Source organism: Chrysochloris asiatica, unplaced genomic scaffold, assembly GCF_000296735.1.
Source record: "Chrysochloris asiatica unplaced genomic scaffold, ChrAsi1.0 scaffold00152, whole genome shotgun sequence".
Lineage (NCBI taxonomy): Eukaryota > Metazoa > Chordata > Mammalia > Afrosoricida > Chrysochloridae > Chrysochloris > Chrysochloris asiatica.
The window spans coordinates 2,324,391-2,347,824 of record NW_006408670.1 but is presented as its reverse complement, the minus strand read 5'-3'; the positions used below and the strand labels follow the sequence as shown (position 1 = coordinate 2,347,824).

The following is a 23,434-nucleotide window of genomic DNA, read 5'->3' as shown; positions in this document are numbered from 1 at the left end:
AAAAAATTCAAGCCTCGGCTTTCATTATTGAAAGATTCTCTGGGCAGTCATACTGCAGTTATTGTTTTTTATTTTTCCTGCTGGTCTTTTTTTCAAGGAGTATCTTTTGTTCTTCTAACCACTCCAGGCTGGTTTGCTTGTCCTTTCAAGTGGAGATTTCCCACCTCAGAAGATTCTGGATGTGGTTCAGGATTTCACCTATAGTCTTATGCAATGCAAAGGCTCCACATGAAGCCTCCTTCACTGGGCACCTTGTAGCCCATGTTAGGTATTCCAATCAGTTATAGGCTGAAGATGGGTTTACAAGCTTTCTATATTGCTGTTTCTGGCTATCCTTTTCTCTCCCCCTCAAGTGTCTATCTTACAATGGTATGCAAGGGAAATGAAGATTCAAAAGACAGCCAAGCATCTTAACATTATTTCCCCTCTTTTACCCATTCCAACCATGCCCCAATCCCTGTATCCCAGAGCCCTATTTTTCCAAGGTTGTGCATACATCATTGTTTACCTCTGTCCCACCTAGCTCATGCAAACCTGCCTAACCATTGTCCCATCTGCTTTGTTCTTCCATTCCCCTCCCGCTTCTTGTGTATTGCTCCCCCCCACCTCCAGCACCCAAGCTATCCTGTGTCTATTCCTAACCCTGAGCTTTACCTTTCCCTCCCTCCCTTCATTCCATCCCACACATCCCAGTAAATAGCAAAGAATTCCCCCCCCCTTTTAATGTGGGTTCTTTTTCTTAGTCTTTTACCATAATGGTCCTATGCAATATTTCTCCTTTTGTGACTAATTTCACTCAGCATAATGTCCTCAAGGTTCATCCTTGTTATGCGGTGGCTTGTAGCTTCCTTGTTATTCTTCAAGGTAGCATAATATCCCATTGTGTATATGTACCACAGTTTGTTTATCCATTCTTCCATTAATGGCCACTTAGGCTGTCTCCATCTTTTTGCTATTATAAATAATGTTGCTATGAACATTGGTGTACATATATCTAGTTGTGTTATGGCTCATATTTCTTGTGACACCATATACTTTTAATGTAAGATTGAGTCCAAACATTTTAGTGAGAAAAAACAAATACCAAAGAAGCTACAGTTTCTTAGGAAGAAACCTATGTATTCTAAATTTCTTCTCCAGAATTTTACTAAACATGAATGTGCTTTAATGTGTTCATTTCTAGGAGCTGGAAACATCTGAACCTACCAAGCCAAATATAAAAACTCTTGCATTATCACTATCATCATATTTTACCAAAGAAGAATGTCACTGTTTGTGGGTTCCCAGCAGGATAAAAAGAGAAACAGCTAATTAGACATTAGACTGCCCGCTGAACGGCATGACGGCAACGGCTGCAGTGGAGACACCAAAAATGAAGAAGAGTGCCTCCAAAGAAGAGAAACAGCAGCCTAAGCAGGACAGCACTGAGCAGGGCAATGCTGACTCTGAAGAGTTGACAAGCTCCGATAGTGACTCTGAACAAATGAGCTTAAAGAGCAGTGACAACAACAATAACAGCTGCCCACTTCAGGATGGTCAGTTGAAGAAAAAGGAGATGCCCTCCAAACCACACCGCCAGCTCTGTCGATCACCCTGCCTGGATCGTCCAAGTTTTTCCCAGAGCAGCATCCTAAAAGATGGGAAACTTGACCTAGAAAAGGAATACCAAGCCAAAATGGACTTTGCTCTAAAACTGGGCTACACAGAGGAACAGATTCAATCAGTGCTGAACAAGCTGGGCCCAGAATCACTGATTAATGATGTATTGGCAGAGCTTGTCAGACTTGGGAACAAAGGTGATTCAGAGGGGCAGGTCAGTTTGAGTCTGTTGGTACCTCATTGCCCCAGTTCCAGAGAGACCTCATGTCCTGAACTATCTCTTGAAGATGAAATAGATAGTAGTGATAATTTGAGACCAGTTGTCATTGATGGAAGTAATGTGGCAATGAGGTAAGTCTGGCATATTTTTTTCTCTTTTTAAAATAACTTCCCTAATCACATGGAAATTATGTTTCTTTGCAAAATGCCTTAAGATTCCCTTGATTGTTGTCTGTGACTTGTGCTTTTGTACATGGACAGAGATTAAAATAATCCTGCCCTTGATTTATCTTTGAAGCTCTTGCCAGATTGTTTTCAGGTATTTTGAAAGCATCTTCAATATCAGTGATGCTTCCAAAATGACCCCTTGTGGCACAGTAGTTTAAGCAATGGACTGCTAAGCCAAAAGATAGGTTGTTCAAACTTACCAGTCTGTCCATAGGAGAAAGATGAGGTATAATCTACTTCCAAGATTTACCACCTTGGAAACCACATGGTGATGGTGGTGGTTATGTGCCATGGAGTCGGTTCTGATTCATAGCAACCCTGTATAGGGCTTCTGAGGCTGTAAATGTTTACAGGAGCTGAAAACGTCATCTTTCCCCATGGACCCAGTGGTAGTTTTGACCATGAGATTAGCAGCCCGACTAGTACACTACCACAGCTCCTTTGGAAACTACCTGAGACAGTTCTATTCGCTCCTATGGGGTCTCTATGAGTTGGGATCAACTCAGTGGCAGTGGATTTGGCTTTGGCTTCCAAGGTGACATAACAATTCAGCGTTAGCTTCTCTTCTATACTTACTTGGCTAGTCTAATCATCCTGCAATTCTGCTTTTCATATCATTTGTGGTATTACTTAGAGACATGCAGTAACTCCCAGTTGCTATTCTGCCAGCTGGTGTGGTGCTGTAGGACAAACACTTGACTGCTAACCACTAGGTCAATGATTCAAGCCCACCACTTGCTACTTGGAAACTCCATACAGGGTTACTGTTAGTCAGAACAAGACACTTAACAACAACCTAACTTCAAGGCTCTTTGTGATCCAAACTTTCCCTCCTCCCATGTAATCACATTTTCCACCCTTATTACATTGTGTCACTCTTTAACAGTCTCCATGTAAATTATGTTGTTCATGTTGTTTCCCAACCTAGAAAATATGTTATCTTAGTAGACTTTAAGATGCATCACCTCCACAAAGACCTCCTTGATTTTACTGATCTCATTGATTATGTCTGAATTTCAGTACCTGTGGGAGGTTGAGTAATTGCCCCCTCCCTCAAATATGTCCCCAGAAACCTTATTTGTTTACCTTACATAGTAAAAGGGACTTTGCAGATATGATTAAGGTAATGATTTGGAAATGTGGAATACTAGCTTGGATTATATAGGTGAGCTCAGTGTAATCACAGACACATAACATCAGAGTCAGTAGTTAAAGAGTAATATACAAGAGGTTATATTATACAAATGTGCAAACGAGATCATGAGCCAAAGAATGTGGGCAGCCTCTCAAAGCTGAATAAAGCAAGGAAAAGAAGAAATGCAGCCTTATCAACACCTTAATTTTAGACTTCTGACGTCCAGAATTATAAAAGAATAATATTTTTTGTTACTTTAAGCCACTACATTTGTGGTAATTTGTTACAGCAGTAATAGGAAACCAGCACAGTACCAGTAGAACCTTCATACTTTATTCCATACTCTATTTTTTTTTTCTTTATTTCATGTCAGTTAGCCTTCTTTTAAATCATTGAGTTGCCTTGGTTTAAATATTTCCCATGATCAGAAGCTTGCTCCCTGTTGCTTGATGGAGTCAATGGAATCACTAGTCTGTAAGCAATCGGAATATAAAAAAAAGCCTTAAACTAACCAGGCTTTAATTTGATTATCCCACTGTCTTTGAGGACAGGGACTTTGTTTTATGCCTCTCTTATATCCCCAGAAGGAGCCTGCTAGCACTGTGGGCTAAGTTTTGGGCTACTTACCGGCAGTTTTGCAGTTCAAACTCACTAGCCACTCCATGGGTGAAAGATGAGGCTGTCCACTCCCATGTGGATTTACACTCTCAGAAACCCTAAAGAGCAGTTCTACTTTGTCTTATATAGGGTCATTATGAGTCAGAAATCAGCTTGATTGCAGTGGATTTGGGGTTTATTTCCCCACAGCACATAATATACTTTTATGTGCTCCCACTGAGACACCAGGAAGCAGGAGTTAGGACAAGCCTATGAACCATAACTTTTCTGATACACAGGAGTTGCCTAGCAAGCTATCTGGAGATATATTTTAATATACTCTGATTAGCAACCCTCTCCATGCCTTGGCAGGTAGAAGCCAATTCTGTACAAAGCTGCTCTGTGACTCAGGAGGGTCAAGGTCAAGAGGGGAGCAGTGTAACACTAAAATGGGGAACTGGATGCTTTGAATCTTTAGGAAACTAGCTCTTGTTGCTTGGATTTACACTGTGCAAAAAAAAAAAAAGTGGCGCCACCATCCCTCATCACAACATTCTCTACTCATCTGGGTTTGATCATTAATTGCAGTGGCCACACAGCATATTTACCTTTAAAGATTTATTAGGGAAGTTAACAGGTTACAATGCAGGATCACAAAATGCTCACAGCACAGTTCTTAATCAGGATAGTCTCTCTTCTGCCATGCCACATGCAGGGCTCTCTCTGCTGGAGCAGTATTATAAAGCTTTTTTAGCGGAACTGATAAATGCCCAGAGTACATACCACTCCACCATAAGCCTCAGTCAGAAGACACTAGGCTCTAATTCCGTGTGTCAGAAAACCTACCCTTCCCCTACCCTAATTAAGTGCCAGAAGCACATCACTCTGTAAGCAAGCCTCTTGCCCAACGTCACTCAGCTTTACTTGTTCTATGGCCTGGGTAGCCCACAGCTCTGCCTCATTCTCTGGCTCTTAGTTCTGTTGCTGTAGCCCCTTTGTCACTCTTCCATAGTCACAACTTTCTGTCCCTGGGATGAAGAGATTCAGTGTGCAAGAATCTCTGGGCCCAAAAAATGTGCTCTACTCCTGGCTCTTCTTCTTTGGTAGTAATGCGATCTCCCATCCTGCTTCTGAGTTGGCTTTTTTTTTTAAGTCCAGCAGGATAGTAACACTGACCAATGCCATCATTAGATTTCTAATTACAGTCTTGTTAACAATCACTCACAAGTAAATCATATATTCCAGCTACATCTTCCCCCACATTCTTCTACCCAGACCTATCAGGTAAAAGTTGTTTGATGGGAATTTACAAAGACTATGGCTAGAAAACACATTAAATATTTCACTACAAAACACAGTGTTAGTTAGGAAAATTATTTATATGCAAGACAAGATTTTCACTGTGTCACAGAGAAAATTAAATCTACTGCCTCTCACAAGGCAAAGGATAAAGAAAAGAGACATTTTTTTTTTAAATGACATATACGTATATATGAGTGTATATAATATATATATAGCAGAGAGTCCTATTGTGGTGCTGTAGGAGAAGCATTGGACAGCTAACCACAAATTCGGTGGTTCAAATCCATCAGCCTCTCCTAAAATACCCTATGCCAGGTTGCTACGAGTCGGGATGGACTCAATAGCACTTAACAACAACATACACACACACACACAGACACATACATGCATGTATGTAAGGCACTCTAGTAGCGTTGTGATTACATGTGGGGCTGCTAAGCTCATGATCAGTAGTTTGAAACTACCAGCGATTCCGCAGGAGAAAGATGAGGCTTTCTGCCCCCATAAAGATTTATAGCCTCAAAAACCCTATACAAGGTCGCCGAGTCTGAACCAACTCCACTGCACATAACCACCATGTGTGTGTGTCTGTATTCCTGTTTCCACCACTTGTTTGCCAATTTGTCATATTCTGGTGCCTTGTGAGTTGCTATGACACTGGAAGCTAGGCCACTGATATTTGAAATAACAGCAACTTCACAAATGGTGGACAAGTTTCAGCAGAGATTCCAAAATAAGACAGACTAGGAAGAAGGAAAGGCAGACTGCTTCTGAATGTTTAACCACTGAAAATTTTATGAAATAGTGGAAGAACATTGCAAGATATCATACCACACGATGAAAACATTATTAATAGCCCCAGAATATTGTCAGATATCATGCCAGAATATGAGCCCCTCAGGTTGGAAGGTATTCAAAATATGATTGGGCAAAAGCTGCCTCCACAAAGTAGAGTTGTCCATGATTATGCAAATGGAGTAAAGCTTTCGGGACCTTCCTTTGCTGATGGGGCACAGCTCAAAATGAGGAGAAACAGCTGCAACTATCCACTAATAATCAGAACATGTAATGTGTGAATTATAAATCTAGGGAAATTGGGAGATGTCAAAAATGAAATGGAACACATAAAGATTGATATCATAGGCATTAGTGAGCTGAAATGGACTGGTGATGACCATTTTGAATCTGACAGTCATTTACAGATTCAAGAGGAATGGTGAAGTGTATTCATCCTCAAAAAGAACATTTCAAGATCTATTTTGAAGTATAGTGCTGTGATAGGATAATATCCAAACACCTACAAGGAAGACTAGTTAATAATGCTATTATTCAAATTTATACACCATCACTAAACTTGTTGTTGTTGCTGTTAGGTGCCATCGAGTTGGTACCAACTCATAGTGACCCAATGCACAACAGAATGAAACACTGCCCGATCCTGGGCCAACCTCACAATTGTTGCCACGCTTGAGCCCACTGAGGCTGTCACTTTGCCAATCCATCTCGTTGGAGGTCTTCCTCTTTTTCTCTGACCCTCCACCTTACCAAACATGATATCCATCTCCAGTGACTGGTCCCTCCTGACAATATGTCCAAAGTATGGGAGATAAAATTTGGCCATCCTGGCCTCCAAAAGGAGCACTCTGGTTGCACTTCTTCCAACACAAATTTGTTGGTTCTATGGGCAACCCATAGCACTTTCAATATTCTCCTCTAACACCATAACTCAAAAGCATCAATTCTTCTACGGTCTTCCTTATTCATGGTCCAGCTTTTGCATGCATATGAGGTTATTGAAAATACCATGACTTGGGTCAGGTGCACCTTAGTCCTCAACCTGACATCTTTGATCTTCAACACTTTAAAAAGGTCTTGTGCAGTATATTTGCCTAATACAATACATCATTTGATTTCTTGACTGCTGCTTCCATGAGTATCCATAGTTGATCCATAGTTGATCCAAGAAGAATGAAGTCCTTGACAACTTCAATCTTTTCTCCATTGATAAGAATGTTGTTTATTGGTCCAGTGGTGAGGATTTTTGTTTTCTTGACATTGAGATGCAATCCATACTGAAGGCTGTGCTCTTTGATCTTTATCAGAAAATATTTTAAGTTCGCTTCAATTTCAGCAAACAAGATTGTATCATCTGCATATCTCAGGTTTTTAATGAGTCTTCCTCCAATCCTGATGTCACATTTTTCTTCATATAACTCAGCTTCTTGGATTATTTGCTCAGCATACAGGTTGATTAAGTATGGTGAAAGAATACAACCCTGTTGCAAACTTTTCTTAATTTTAAAAGCATTCCGTGTTCCCATGTTCTGTTTGAACAACTGCCTCTTGTTCCATGTACAGATTCCTCATAAGCACAATTAAGTGTTCTGGAATATTCATACTTTGCAGTGTTGTCCATAGCTTGTCATGATCCACACAATCGAAAGCCTTTGCATAGTAAATAGTTTGTCATACTGTGGTTTTGGTGATTCTGGAAGCTGTGCCACCAGTATTTTAAATACCAGCAGGGTCACCCATGGTGGACGTGTTTCAGATGAGCTTCCAGATGAAGACAGACTAGGAAGAAGGAGTGACGAACGACTTCCGAATAGTAAGTCACTGAAAGCCTTATGAATAGCAGAAAACACTGTCAAATATAGTGCGAGAAAATGAGCCTCTCGGGTTTTAAGGCACTCAAAATGCAACTGGGGAAGAGCTGCCGCCTCAGAGTAGAGTTGACCATGATGATGAGAATGGAGTAAAGCCCATGGGAATAAAGCCCACAGGACTTTCATTTGCTGATGGGGCACAACTCAAAATGAAGAGAAACAGCTGCAAACATCCATTAATAATCAGAACATGGAATCACTAAAGCTAGTGACAATGAAATTGAAGAATTCTCCCAATTTCTTTAGTCTGAATTTCATCAAGCATGTGACCAAGATGTATTAATAATTACTGGCGATTGGATTGTGAAGGTTGGAAACAATGAGGATGGAAAGACTGTAGCTGGAAAACATGACCTTGGTGATAGATATAATGCTGGAGATCACATGATAGAATTTTGCAAAACCAATGACTTATTCTTTGCAAATAGCCTTTTAAAATGTCATAAAAGGTGATGGTGCACCTCACCAGGTGGAATACACAGGAATCAGATTGATTACATCTTTTGGGAGGAGACAGTGGGAAAGTGCAATATAATCAACCAAAATAAGCCCAAGGTCGACTATGGAAATTAAGATTGAAGCTGAAGAAAATTAAAACAAGTTCACGAGAGCCAAAATATGATCTAGAACATATCCCACCTGAATTTAGAGGTCATCTCAATAACAGATTTAAAGCATTAATGACCAAAACCAGAAAAGCTGTGGGATGACATCAAGAACATCATGTAGGAATAAGGCAAAAGGTCATTTAAAGAGGAAAGAAAGAAATAATCAAAATGGATGTCAGAAAAGACTCTGAGGACCCTAGGACCATCAAGGGAGAAGAAAACAAGTGGAATGTGGGACCCTATCCAGAGAAGCAGCGACACCAGAGATGGAGGCAGAGTTGAGGACATGGAGAAATAGAGCATCTGAGGACTCATGGAAAGAGAAAGGCTGGTGCTTGCGGCCAGGAGGCAGTCTTGCAGAGTGTGCCCTTTGGTTGTTTAAATGATGATATATTCCTGAGTGTTTTTGTGTACATAAAAAACAAACAAACAAAACTACAGAAGGAATAGAAGCAAATACTGTTGAATGATGATGCACAGAGGAGGTTGTAATCATTGCAATGAAACAATGAGTGTAAAACTGATGTTCTCCCATGTAAACTATTACTCAATTCACAATAAAAGCTTGGGGAAAAAAGTGAAAAAAAAAATGATGCCAGATATTTAAAGACTTGGAAAGATGTTGATGATAGATTTTGAAAGGAAATGAATATAAATAGTGTGGTTCCACTTGCGTAAAAAGAAAATAAATGTTTACATGTGTTTATGTACAAAAAAAAAAAAAGAGAGAGAGAACAGCGAAAGACTCTGAAACTTGCTCTTACATATAGAGGTACTGAAGTGAATGGAAAAAATGAGGTGTGAAAGAGCTGAACAGAAAATATGAAAGATAGCTTGAGAAGAAAAAGTCAAGTATTATAATGAAATGTGCAAAGAACTGGGATTAGAAAACCAAAAGGGAAGAACACACTCAGCATTTCTCAAATCCAAGAGGACTGATGAATAATCCAAACCTCTACTCACAATATTGAAATGGAGTCCTGGTGTGGCACTGTTGGATAATGCACTGGACCGAAAGGTCAGTTTGAACTGCAAGGTCGGCAGTTCAAATTCACCAGCTACTCCTAGGAAACCCTATACAGGTTTGCTATGAGTCTGAACCGACTTGACAGAACTTAATAACAACAACAAAAATTAGTAAAATATTGAATGATGCAAAAAGCATCAAAAGAAGATGGAAGAAATACACTGAGTTACTGTATCAAAAAGAAATAGTCGCTATTGAACCATTTCAAGACATAGCATATGATCAAGAATTGGTGGTACTGAAGGAAGAAGTCAAAACTGCACTGAAGGTATTGTCATAAAGCAAGGCTCCAGGAATTGCTAGAATAAAAATTTAAATCTTTCAATCAGCTGAGGCAGCACTGGAGGCACTCACTCATTTATACGAACAAATTTGGAAGGCAGCTGTTTGACCAACTGATTGGAAGATTTCCATATTTGTGCCCATTCCAAAAAGAAGTGATCTAACTGAATGTGGATATCAACAAATGAAGAAATATCATTAATATCACATGCAAGTAAAATTTTGCTAAAGATAATTCAAATGCAGCTGCAACAGTACATCGACAGGTAACTGCTAGAAACTCAAGCTGGATTCAGAAGAGCACAGGGAACTAGGTGTATCATTGCTGATGTCAGATGTATCATGACTGAAAACAGAAAATACCAAAAAGATGTTTACTTGTGCTTTATTGACTATGCGAAGGCTTTGACTGTGTAGATCATGACAAGTCATGGATAACATTGCAAATAATGGGTATTCCAGAACACTTAATTGTGCTCAAGAGGAACCTATATGTAGAACAAGAGGCAGTCATTCGAACATAACAAGGGAATAATAAATGGTTTAAAATTAGGAAAGGCATGCAACAGGGCTGTATTTTTTCACTATACTTATTCAGTCTATATACTGAGAAGCAATGCTACAAGCTGGATTATATGAAGAAGAACGTGGCATCAGGATTGAAGGAAGACTCATTAATAACCTGCAATATGCAGATGATACAACCTTGCTTGCTGAAAGTGAAGAGGACTTAAAAAATTTACTGAGAAGATTAAAGACTTTGATGTGGCTTGCACATCAATGTAAAGAAAAGAAAAATCCTCACTACTGGACCAATAAACAACATTTATATAAATGGAGAAAAGATTAAAATGGTCAAAGACGTCATTTTGTTCAGATCAACCATCAACACTCATAGAAGCAGCAGTCAATAAATCAAACTATGTATTGCATTAGTCAAATCTGCTGTACAAGTTTGAGAACTAAGGGTCACCTGTTCCAAGCTATTGTATTTTCCATTGCCTCATATGCATGTGAAAGTTAGACAATGAATAAGAAAGCCTGTAGAAGAATTGATGCATTTGAGTTATGGTGTTGGAGAAGAATATTTTGAAAATACTATGCACTACCAGAAAAACAAACAAATCTGTGTTGGAAGTACAACCAGAATGCTCCTCAGAAGCAAGGATGGCAAGGCTTTGCCTCTCATATTTCAGACATGTTATCCAGAGGGACCAGTCCTGGGAGAAGGACAAATTGGAGTGTCATCAAAAAAAGAGGAAGATACCGTACCACATGGATTAACACCATGGCACAGCAATGGGCTCAAAAATAACAATTGTGAGGATGGTGCAGGACCGAGCAGTGTTTATTCTGCTGTGCATAGGGTCACTAGGAGTCGGAACCGACTCTAGAGCACCTAACAACAACAATCCCTGTTTAATCCTCAAAGTAAGAAATTGAATTTGTCTTCTGACTTCCAGTGAATTAACTGAACCTAACATTTATAAATATCTATGCTTTATGCCAGGTACTTTTGTATCTTTGATTTAATCCTCACTGTAAATCTTATTAGCCTCATTTTTTCAGATAAGGAGACTCTGGTTCAGAAAGGTTGAGTATTTGTCCATGGCCACACAGGTGTGGCGCTGTAGGATACACACTGGACTGTCAACCACAAGGTCAGTGGTCTAAACCCATCAGTCACTCCTCCTCAGAAACCCTATTCAGGGTTGTTATGAGTTGGAACTGACTCAACGGCACTTAACAACAACAACAGCAACAACACAGGTAATAAATGACAAAGTTTTTATTGAAACCTGAATCTGACTCCAATACTCTTTCATATTATATCACATTATTCAATAGTATGTGGATATTAGTGTTAGTAAGAATATCTGACAACTGTCTTAGTAGCAGGTGACAAGCACTGGATTACTAACTATGAAGTCAGTGGTTCAAATCAACCAGCTGTTTCATAAGAGAAAGATGAGGTTTTCTCCTTCTGTAAAGATCATAGACACCTTATTTAGGTCACTATGAGTTGTAATCACCCTGATGGCAGTGGATTTGATTTGGCTTAGTAGCAGAGAATACATTTACAGATTTCCCTTTTCAGATCTTTTAAATCATGACAAGGTAGGTAAAGCAGACTAGATAACTTCCTTGTTTTAATGAGGGGAACAAGAAGCATAGTAACAATAAAGTTAAATGACCTGCATATAATACTATACAGCAATCAGAATGATGCAGTTAACCAGTGAAAGACAAATGGTGATTTCTATGTTTTGTTCTAGAGTGAAAACTCACTCTGTGAAACTAAATTAAGAGATTCATTGAAAATTCAGAGACAGACGGACTAGGAAGACTTCCAGATTCACAAAGTGAATTTCATCAGACAATGAAGAAGAGACCATTCTTGAAGCAGGAAGGAACTAAAGCTATAAAATCATGATTGACTGAAAGACAATCAGGGGAGTCAAAGAAAGGATATCTAAGGGTGGGTACTTAGCAAGAATAGATCTATGCTGTAAGTGGGATTACAGGATTAGTTAAGGGTACATAATCTCAAGTGTATATGCTGTTCAGTTTATTATAGAATGGTCACAGAACATTGGCAGTAAAGTTTTTTTCTAGTAAAGGTGTTTTTTTTTTATTAAAATTGTTTTCTCAATTGTATCTCTTCCTGTGGATCCATTGTAAAAATTTACTAATAATGCTGCACATCAAGACTTTTCAGGCATAAACATCTTGCAGCTGTTTGATCATAGAAAAAAGACACTATGGGGATCAGATTTGTTATCCTGCACCTGCCAGACGATAGTGGACAAAAAATAAAAGGCTTCCTTTAGAGTATATGTTGGGCAGCTAACTGCAAGGTCATTGGTTCAAACCCACTCCTTGGGATAAAGATGAAGCTATCTGGTCCTGTAAAGATTTAGTGTCAGAAACCTGATTTACAGTCACTATGAATCAGATGCAGTTGAATAGTAGTGGGTTGGTTAGATCAGCATCAAGTTTAAAGGAACTGCTGTTAGAAAAGGCAACTTTAAAATTCAAAATGTATTCTAGACTCGTGTCAGGATTTAAAAATGAAGTTAAGGCTTTATGTTCAGACTTCTCTATTTACACACACCCATCACCTCTGATTTTAGACTCTCATTCAGGATGAGGCCAGTGACCTAACTGCTAGGCAGAATTTGGTATGAGAATCTGTCTTTCAATATATTTCCAAACCAGTTTACAGGAGGAAGTAAACCATAGCATCATCGAGACATTTTGTTTTTGACTTGTAGGTTCGAGGCATTTTAGATTTTTGAAATGCAAAAAGACCTTTTGTGGATTTGGGCAGAAACGGGTGCTTTTGCAAGCATTGCTTTAGTTTCCAGTTTTGTTGTAATGATTAATTCCTTCAATATTTTTTGAGCATGAAAGTTTCGAGTCCTGTTGTGGCTCTGTTGAATGACTACTGGACTGTGAACTGAAATGTTGGGGATTCAAACCCACCAGCTGCTCCTCAGAAAACGTATAAAGGGTCACTATGAGTCAGAACCAACTCAAAGTCACTTAACAACAAACTTTGTATAGTTGGTCCTTATGTTGGTCTTCACTGATATCTTGATAAATGTTGAAAGTACCTACTGATTCTTACTATCATTTTAGTATAGGTTTAATGGAGTACTCTGGTAGCATAGTAGTTAAAAATGGGGCTGCGAACCTTAAGGTCAGCAGTTCGAGACTACCAGCTGCTCAGCAGGAGAAAGATGGAGATTTCTGCTTCTGTAAAGATTTACAGCCTCGGAAACCCTACAACAGGGTCGCTATGGGTCGGAACCGACTCGACAGCACTTAACAACAACAACATGGGTATGTTGGTGTCCTGGTATGGCACTGAGGGTTAATGCACTGGACTATAAAGTTGGTTTGAACTGCAAGATCGGCAGTTCAAATTCACCAGCCGCTCCTAGGAAACCCTATACAGGGTTGCTATGTGCAAGAACCAGCTCGATGGCACTTAATAACAACAACAAGGGTATGTTACAATTTTTTCTTTCTTTCTTTCTTTCTTTCTTTCTTTCTTTCTTTCTTTCTTTCTTTCTTTCTTTCTTTCTTTTAAGCTTTATAGTGTGCATTGAGTGATAGTTTACATGGGAGAACATCAGTTTTGCACTCCTCCTATTGTATTTCGTATCATTGCAATGATTACAATCCCTTCCATGCATCACCATTCAACAGTATTTGCTTCTATTCCCTCTGGGTTTTTTTTTTTGGTTTTTTTTTGTATGTATACAAAATCACTCAGGAATATATATTTAAACAACCAAAGGACACATACTGCAAGCCTGCCTACTGGCTGCCTCTCTTTCCATGAGTCTAGAGTCCTCAGCTGCTCTATCTCTCCATGCCATCATCTTTTTCTCCATCTCTGCTGTCACTATGTCTCTGGATAGGGTCCCACATTCCGCTCATGCTCTTCTCCCTTGATAGAGCTAGGGTCTTCTGTTCCTGGAATGTAAGATTAACTACTTCTCCCTTTATGTTACAAAACTTCTACCTTTACAGTTGCAGTAATCAGTCATTGAAATTAGTCATGGTAACAATTAATCACATAAGAATTTTAATCCCCATCGCCTTTCACCAGACCTATCTAGACAAGATGAAAGCTGTTCAGTGTGGATTCTACCTTCCCCTGCACTCTGAAACTAAACTCCCTCTTGAAAACTTGAAAGCCAGTCACTTCTTACCTTTATTGCTCTCTCCACGCCCCCCCCCCCAATTTTAGGTAGCCAATGTCTAAGTTGCCCATCCCTATCAACCCTGTGTACAGGGGATATGTTTGATCCTTGATGTGAACACTCCTTCCTTCTCAGTTGGTATTTTGAGCTACTACATCCATAAGTATAGGTCAAGTTTGTTAAATTGTAGCAATTTGCACTTGTTGCCTTTATCAAATTTCTTTATCTTCCTCTATTTGAGTTCTGATCATCAAGCCATTGAAGCTAGGTCAAATGGGTACTACCTACAAGTTAGGGTGTTCTTGTGTGTCTCATATCAGCTGGACACTTCACTCTTGGCACTAGACCTCTGTGGCTAGGTCCTTGTCCATGGGCTTAGGAGTCCTCAGGTCTCAGCACACTTCACAACAACCAGCCCTTCCTCTTCTCTCTCTCATCTCCAGGTCGACAGGAGTCTATGAAATGTGGTCGTACTCAGCCCGTATCTTCATTGCTGCCTTCCTCCCTCTTCCACTCACCAGTAGACCAATGTGGTTGCCAACAAGCTTACATGCCTGCTCATGTGTTCCATTTGAGTTTCAGTCTTGGAGGAGGTTTGTCCTGAAGGAACTTGATTACTTACCTTGATGGTGTGCCTGCAAAAAAAGCTTGCTTGTTCTTGTAATAGCCAATCAGACTGCCATTTTTTGCTTTCAATTGACTGTTCTTTCTTTCAAGAAGTATCTTCTGTTTTTCTAGCCTCTCCAGACTGGTGTGCATGTCCTTTCAAGTGGGAATGTCCCACCTCAGAAAGTTCTGGATTGGGTTCAGGAGTCCATCTAACGTCCTATACACAACAAATGCTCCGGAAGAAGCCTATTTCACTGGGGCAGTTCTAGAACCCATTTTAAGTATTCTAATCAGTAATATGCTGAAGATAGGTTTACAAGTTTTCTGTAATCATGATTCGCGACATCATTTTCTATCCCACGCAAGGGAAACAAACATTCATAAGACAGTCAAGCATCTTAACATTATTTCCCCTCTGTTACCCATTCAGATTATGCCTAGATCCCTGTATCACAGAGCCCTATTGTTCCAAAGTTGAGCATACACCACTATTTACCTCTGTCCCATCTAGCACATGCAAACTTGACTAACTGTTCCCCTATCTACCTTGCTCTTTCATTACCTTCCCCCTTCTTGTGTATTGCCCTCCCCAACATCTGAACTATGATGTGTCTGTCACTTAACATGTGCTCTATCATCCCCTCCCTCCACCCCTGGTAGCCAATAAAGAAAAAAAAAATTTTTTTTTTTTCTTTTAGTATGGGTATCTTTTCTTAAGTGTCATATTTTTAATGTTTCCATGTTCTTGGATTTTCATTTTCTTGTTATGTTGTGAAATATTAATTTTCTTTGTGGTTACTCTATATTCTATTAACTTTTTCCTCCATTTTAAAGAGTCTATTTTACACTGCAAACTACCTGACCTCCTCATCACCTGGATCTCTGTTCTTATATTTCCATATTTTTACCTTCTTTAAAATTGCAATTGTTATGACCATAGACTGACCTCTCAGATCCTCTGAATTCATGCTTGTAGTTATATTCTGTTCTGGACTCTTACATCTGTCGATTGAGTTCTAGGTTGTGTTGCCACATATTTCAATCTCTAGTTGTTGTCTGTTCTTGTTGGTCCTCAGTTCAAAGAACTCCCTTTAAGATGTTTTGAAGTGCTGGGTTGGCTTTGACAAAGTCCGTTAGCTTCTGTTTATCCTGGGATGTTTTTATTACACTGTCATATTTAATTGACAGATTTAGTGTGTAGACAATTATTGGTTTACAGGTTTTTTTGGGGTTTTTTTCTTTCTTTCTTTCAGGGTTTTCCCCATTGCCTTCTTACCTGTAAGGTTTCTGCTGAAAGATCAGAACTTAATCTTATTTTCTTGCTTTTGTAAGTAACACTTCTCTTTTCCCTAGCTGCTTTCAGGATTCTTTCCTTATCTTTGATTTTGAAGCGCTTGACTATGATATGTCTTGGTGATTTTCTCTTGAGGTCTATCCTTCCTTGGGCTCGTTGAGCTTCTTGAATGCTTATCTTTTTGTTTTTCATGATGTTAAGGAAATTTTCTTCCAACAGCTCTTCAACTATGTCCTCTGTGGACTTGGGTGATACATGCTGTTCCAGAATGCCAATAATTCTTAAGTTATTCCTCTTCATGTTGCCCAAGATGAATCTTAGACTTTCTTCAGATTTTTTATCCCTTTTTCTGCTTGCTCTTCTAAGCAGTATTGAGAGATTTGTCTTCCAGCTCACTAGTTCTGGCTTCCATCTCTTCAATTCTACTCCTTTGCCCTTTCAGTGTATTGTCTATTTCTGATATTTTATTATTAATCTTTTGGACCTCTTTTTGCAAGTTTGAATTGTTTCCAATGCTATTTCTATTCTATTTGATTGTTACTGTAGCACTTTCCTATAGATTTCCTCTATCGATTGATCGATCGATAGATAGATAGATATAGAGAGTCTTGGTATGTGATGCTGTGGGTTAATGCGGCAGACTGCAAATCCGTTTTAACTGCAAGGTTCAAGCTCACCAGCTGTTCCTCAGAAACCCTATACAGGGTTGCTATGGGTCAGAATTGACCTGATGGCACTTCACAACAATATATATATGCATATTCCAGATTTTACACTATGAGCATATGTTACTTTTGAAATGTTAAAAATTATTTGTCAATATAAAATATAAAGGTGGAGTATCCAACAGCAAACACTACTTTTGTATTTGTTTCTTGACTTAGACTGTATTTGTGAGAAGACATATTTTTATAGCACTGCAGAGTCAAAAGAATTCAAATTCCATTCTCTTCCTCCAAATTCCCCTTCTTATGGCAATTGTGATCATCTTCCCAAGTTCATATTATTCTTTATATTTACCTGCCCTATGGGACTAAGAATAATCACAGCTGGATATATTCTCTACATTCTTGTTTCATACTGGGTTCACCCAAATTGGACAATCCCACAGACCCTTTAAGGTCTATGTTGTTGTTATTGTTGTCCAGTTCTAACTCATAGCGACCCTGTATAGGGTTTCCCAGGAGTGGCTGGTGAGTGTGAACCACCAACACTGTGGTTCAAGCCGATCTTGTGTATCTATCCTTCAGAACCATACCAGGGCTCCTTTAAGATCTGTGGGATTGCCCAATTTCCTTGTTGTTCAACTTTTTTAGGTACAAGAAGTAGTAATCTTTGGAATACTGTGCAGTGTATTGGAAGTTAAATATATTTTCTTTTTCTTTTCTTTTTTTCTCTTAAATGTTGTCAACTTTCAATAGAGTAATGTAATTGTTTTGCAGTACTGGGGATTTTAAACATGATTAACATATGCTGGGGACTTTAAAATGGAATTAGTGTATGGTTGGAACTGTTAAAAATGGCATTGAATAAAATTTGCAATGTGCTTCAAGACTGATAAAACAATGGGATAAAATTAGAGCCAATTTCTGTTGTAGCAGAGTGAGTAAATGCCAGTGAAAGAGTGAGGAATTTCATCACATTATTGATCTTAAAAAGTATTCTTAGGGAAGTATGCTTTTTTTTTTTTTTTTTTTTTTTTAATCAGTCTTAGTTTACCATCAATATTTATTCTAATATAATAATTTGTTTTACTATCCCAGCTGTTTGTTGTTGTTGTTAGGTGCCATCGAGCCCGTACTAACTCAGTGACCCTATGCACAATAGAATGAAACACTTCCTGGTCCTGGGCCAACCTCACAACCATTGCTACATTTGAGCCCACTGAATGCCAATCCATCTCGCTGGGGGTCTTCCTCTTTTTCTTTGACCCTCCACCTTACCAAACATGATATTCTTCTCCAGTGACTGGTCCCTCCTGACAATATGTCCTAATTATGAGAGACTAAGAATAGCCATTCTGGCTGTACTTTTTCCAATATAGATCTATTTGTTCTTTTGTCAGTCCATGGTACTTTCAATATTCTCCTCCAACACTCAAATTCATCAATTCTTCTACGGTATTCCTTATTTACTGTCAAACTTTTGCATGCATATGAGGAACAAATACAAAAGTAGTGTTTGCTGCCATTTTTGTATTACCTTTAGTAAAGCTTTGCTCTCATGGGATATCAATGATATTGCCCAATGATTTCTTCATTCTATTGGATTACTTCTCTCTTGAATGGGCACAAATATGGATCTCTTCCAGTCAGTTGGCCAGGTAGTTGTCTTCCAAATTTCTTGGCAGAGATGAGTGAGTGCCTCCAGTGCCGGCTCACTTCATTGAAAGATTTCAATTTGTATTCTATCAATTCCAGGTGACTTGTTCTTTGCCAATTACTTCAATGCACCTTGAACTTCTCCCTTCAGTATCATTGGCTCTTGATCATATGCTACCTCTTGAAACAGTTGAACATCAACCATTTCTTTTTGATACAGTGACTCTGTGTATTCCTTCCATCTTCTTTTGATGCTTTCTGCATCATTCAATAATTTGCCCAGAGAATCCTTCAATAACGAAAGTCAAGGCTTGAATTTTTTCTTCAGTTCCCTCAGCCTGAAAAATGTGAGTGTGTGCATCCCTTTTGGTTGTCTAACTCCAGGTCTTTGCACATTTCGTTAAAATATTTGACTTTGTCTTCTTGATCTGACCTTTGAAATTTTCTGTGTAACTCTTATACCTCCTTACTTCTTGCATTTACTTTAGCATCTGTACACTGGAGAGCAAGCTTCAGTGTCTTTTCTAACATCCATTTTGATCTTTTCCTTCTTTCTTGTCTTCTTAATGACCTTTTGCTTTCTTCCTGTATGATATTCTTGATGTTATTGTACAACTTTTCTTGTCTTCGGCCTTTAGTGTGTGACTCATTAAATCCGTTGTTCAGATGATCTCTGAATTCAGATGAGATATATTCGAGGTCATATTTTGGCTCTTGTGGACTTGTTTTTATTTTCTTTAGCTTCAGCCTGAATTTGCATATGAGCAATTGATGGGCTGTTCCACAGTCTGCCTATGGCCTTGTTTAGGCTGATGATATGGAACTTTTCCACTGTCTCTTTCCACAGGTACAGTCAATTTGATTTCTGTGTATTCCATCTGGTAAGGTTCACTTGTATTGTCATCTTTTATGTTGTTTAAAAAAGGTTTTTGAAATGAACACATCATTGGTCTTGCAAAATTCTATCATGTGATCTCCAGCATAGGTTCTATCACTGATCATTATTCTTTGTTTCCAACGTTTGCATTTCAATCTTGATTGCATGATTGATCAATTGCATGTTTGATGCGTAAATTTGAATAATAGTGGCATTAACTGCCCTTCCTTTTAGGCATATGGATATTATCCTACCACAGACTGCATTGTACTTCATGACAGATCTTGGTATGTTCTTTATGATGATGAATGTGACACCATTTCTCTTCTATTTGTCATTCTAACATTGTAAACCATGTGATTGTCAGATTCAAAATGGCCAATGCCAGTCCATTTCAGCTCACTAATGCCTATTATATAGTTGTTTTATGTGTTCCATTCAATTTTTGACAATTTCCAATTTTCCTAGATTCATACTTCATGCATTTCATGTTCCAATTATTGATGGGTTTTCACAGCTTTTTCTCTTCATTTTGAGTTGTGCCCCATCATCAAATTAATGTCCCGAGGACTTTAATCCTTTCGGATCATCACAGTCAACTCTACTTTTAGGAGGCAGCTCTTAGCCAGTCGCATTTAGAGTGACTTCCAGCTGAGGGGCTCATATTCTGGCACTATATCTGACAGTGTTCCACTACTGTTCATAAGGTTTCAGTGACTAAATATTCAGAAGTAGTCTGTCTCTCATTCCTAATCTGTCTTCATCTGGAAGCTCATCTGAAACCTGTCCACCATGGGTGATCCTGCTGGTATTTAAAATACCCATGGAATAGCTTACAGCATCAAAGCAACACACAAGCTACCACAGTACACAAATTGACAGAGAAGTGGTGATCTAATCTGTTTAACTAACTATAATTTATATGGTTTATGAATATGTCACAGCACCAGATCTGGGCACAAATCTATGATACCATTTTTAAGTTTTAAGATGATAACGATAACTATATCTTTTTCTCTTTTTTACAATTTATCTGCTGATTTTTTCCTCTTCTGATTTCTAGTCAGATGAATTCTGCTTGGCTTTTAAAGCTTTCACAACATGTATTCCTATAAGTAATTTGATAGAATTTCTTCTCTTTTTACATCATGTTCTGTTTATAAAAGGAATACTTTGCCTCAGTCACTGATCCACCGCCGAGGACTCAGCAGTCTCCCCCGCGAGCCCCTTCGCTTCCGGACACTTGGTCCTCCGCACCCACCTTCTCCTGCCGCTGACTTCCGCAGGCCGTTTCCACCGAGGAAAATGAATCATATTGTATGTCCGCTATCCTGAACCTCTACTCCTTAGACTCCATTGCCGGTTCAAGTAAGGGTGATGGCCTGCTTCCTGCTGGGACTGAAGATTATACCCATATAAGAATTCAACAGAGAAACAGCAGGAAGACCCTTATTACTGTCCGAGGGATTGCTGATGATTACGATAAAAAAAAACAAAAAAAAACTAGTGAAGGCTTTTAGGAAGAAATTTGCCTGCAGTGGTACTGTAAATGAGCATCCAGAATATGTTGAAGTAATTCAGCTACAGGGTGACAAGTACAAGGACATATGCCAGTTCCTTGTAGAGATTGAACTGGCTAAGGATGGCCAGCTGAAGGTTCTTGGGTTTTAAGTGCTTGTGGCTCACTGAAGCTTAAGTGAGGATTTCCTTTCAATGAGTAGAAAATTTCCTGCTGTCCCTTGCCACAGGTTTAAAACGTCACAGCTTGTATAATGTAACAATTTGGGGTCCACTTTTAACTTGGACTAGTGTAACTCCTTCATGCAATAAACTGAAAAGAGCCATGATGTCGAGTCGTGAAGTTCCTCATTTAAACAAATAACAAGCAGTAGGAGCCCAGTCTGAAACAGTAATAATGTGATGTTTTAGTAAAGCTCACGTGTGGTCAGAAACTCCCCTGCCCTAGGAAAATGTCACCACCACCTGAACAACCTTGGGTGGAGCAGAGAAGATGTGAAACAGCAGTTGTAAACACTAGAGGGAACCTTTGGTAGCAAAAGAAAAACCTCTGGTGTCAAACCTGACAATGGGGCAGAGCTTAGTAGAGGTCACCTTCCCTCTAGTGAGGTGACAGGACATCCAGCTTGCCACGAAGGTCATTGTTCTTATTGACCAGACATATTCTAGCTACGGGATGTCCAAAGAACCAGGATGTGAGGTCCACCTTTCAGAATTAAACGTTTGACAAGTGAACAAATTCAAAATGATTTATCAGTCCTATATCTAGCTGGAGAGCTTGCAACTTACCACCAAGATCTTCCCAATGCCATGGGAAGTAACTATTGTTTTTCACCCCCACTTTTAATTTTAAATGTTATATAATGTATTTATACTATCAATTAAATAAAACTTGTTTTCAGAAAAAAAAGGAATACTTTATTTTTTACATTTGGAACTAGATAAAGTATTAAGTCACTCTCATTGAGAATAGCAATTATTAATATTTTGATGTAGCTATTTCTAGTTTTTTTCCTAAGCTTAAGCTATATTTTCTTCTATAGAATTTGGATTATATTATAGTCTGCATCCTTTCTTTTCTCTTTTAACTTTATACTGTGAGCATTTCCCAAATCTTAAAATTCTTAAGAATGTGACTTTCATTCATGCAATGTATTTAATTAAATTAACATACGTAATAAGCATTTTCAGTCAGTATTTATTGGTTTCTTTTTGTATAATCTTAGAAACAAACACTAAAAATATGTTAAAGATTCATCTCCAACTAATCATTTATATACCCTTTATATACCTATTATTTTACTTGCACATGTTATGAGTAGCTGAATTTTTAAAAAGAAAGTGTTAGTACAAACAAAGGAAAAATGAAACTAGTGGTAAGTAATAGCTACCAGGGCTGCTATACATTAGGAGTTGTAATTAACCATCCCTAGTGTGGAGCTGTAGGATAAGCTTTTGTCTGCAAAGTCAGTTTGAACAGCAAGTTCAGCTATTCAAACTCACCAGCTGCTCCTCGGAAACCCTATACAGGGTCGCTATGAATCAGGACCAACTCGATGGCACTTAACAACAACAATTAGCCATCCCTAACCTCAATAAAAACAACCTAAAATGAGTCCTGGTGTGGCACTGTAGGACTGGACTGCTACCAACTACTTCTCAAGTTAGAACCAACACGATGGCACACAACAGCAACAACCTCAAATGAAATAATAATAATAATAATAATGGCCATTTTTGTAATGACTGAATAAAAAAATATATTTGATTTGCTCTTTTAAAAACATATTCTTTTACATCATCAAGGGGAAACCCCATCAATTGTTAATCCTTTCCTATTAAAAAAAAAAAAAAAAGTCTGTTAAGAGTATTTCTTGTCTAATTGTTATCAATCCTATCTCTTATTCTCTATCTTCCTAAAGTCATGGGAATAAGGAAGGATTCTCCTGCAGAGGAATACAACTTGCTGTGGACTGGTTTCTAGATAAAGGCCATAAAGATATTACTGTATTTGTGCCTGCATGGAGAAAGGAGCAATCCCGCCCTGATGCACCAATTACAGGTAGTAGTTCAAATATGACATTTCTACTCATCCAGAAACAAAGGTAGAAAAATAGTTTGGGGAAAGGTTAATTGTCACAGTTGAGTAATTATTCTTCTAAGTTATTTAGTGTATTTAATTTTTGTAATTTTTTTTCCTATTATTGCTTTGTGATCTAAGGTAGTTACATAGAGACAACTTCAACTCAGCAAAGGATAAAGCACACATTGAAAAAAAGGGAGTATTTTTCTATTCAACTTTACACTTTAAACTAGAAGGAGCATTAATTTGGTTGTGAGCATAACTGATTTTTCCAAGACTAAAGTAACCATAATAGACAATGGATCTCATCCTGTCCTAGAGAAATGGTTGTAGAGGTTTGCAAATCAGGGGATA

General features: G+C 38.5%; 1 protein-coding gene across 1 annotated transcript in view; it reads left to right on the top strand.

The window, feature by feature from the left end:
- Positions 1-1,339: 1,339 nt before the first annotated feature.
- The window catches only part of ZC3H12B (zinc finger CCCH-type containing 12B), a 27,892-nt gene continuing 5,797 nt past the window's right edge, over positions 1,340-23,434 (top strand). The window contains exons 1-2 of the mRNA XM_006870795.1: positions 1,340-1,950; positions 22,920-23,059. Coding sequence (XP_006870857.1) covers positions 1,340-1,950; positions 22,920-23,059 — 751 coding nt within the window. The remainder of the gene's footprint in view (positions 1,951-22,919; positions 23,060-23,434) is intronic.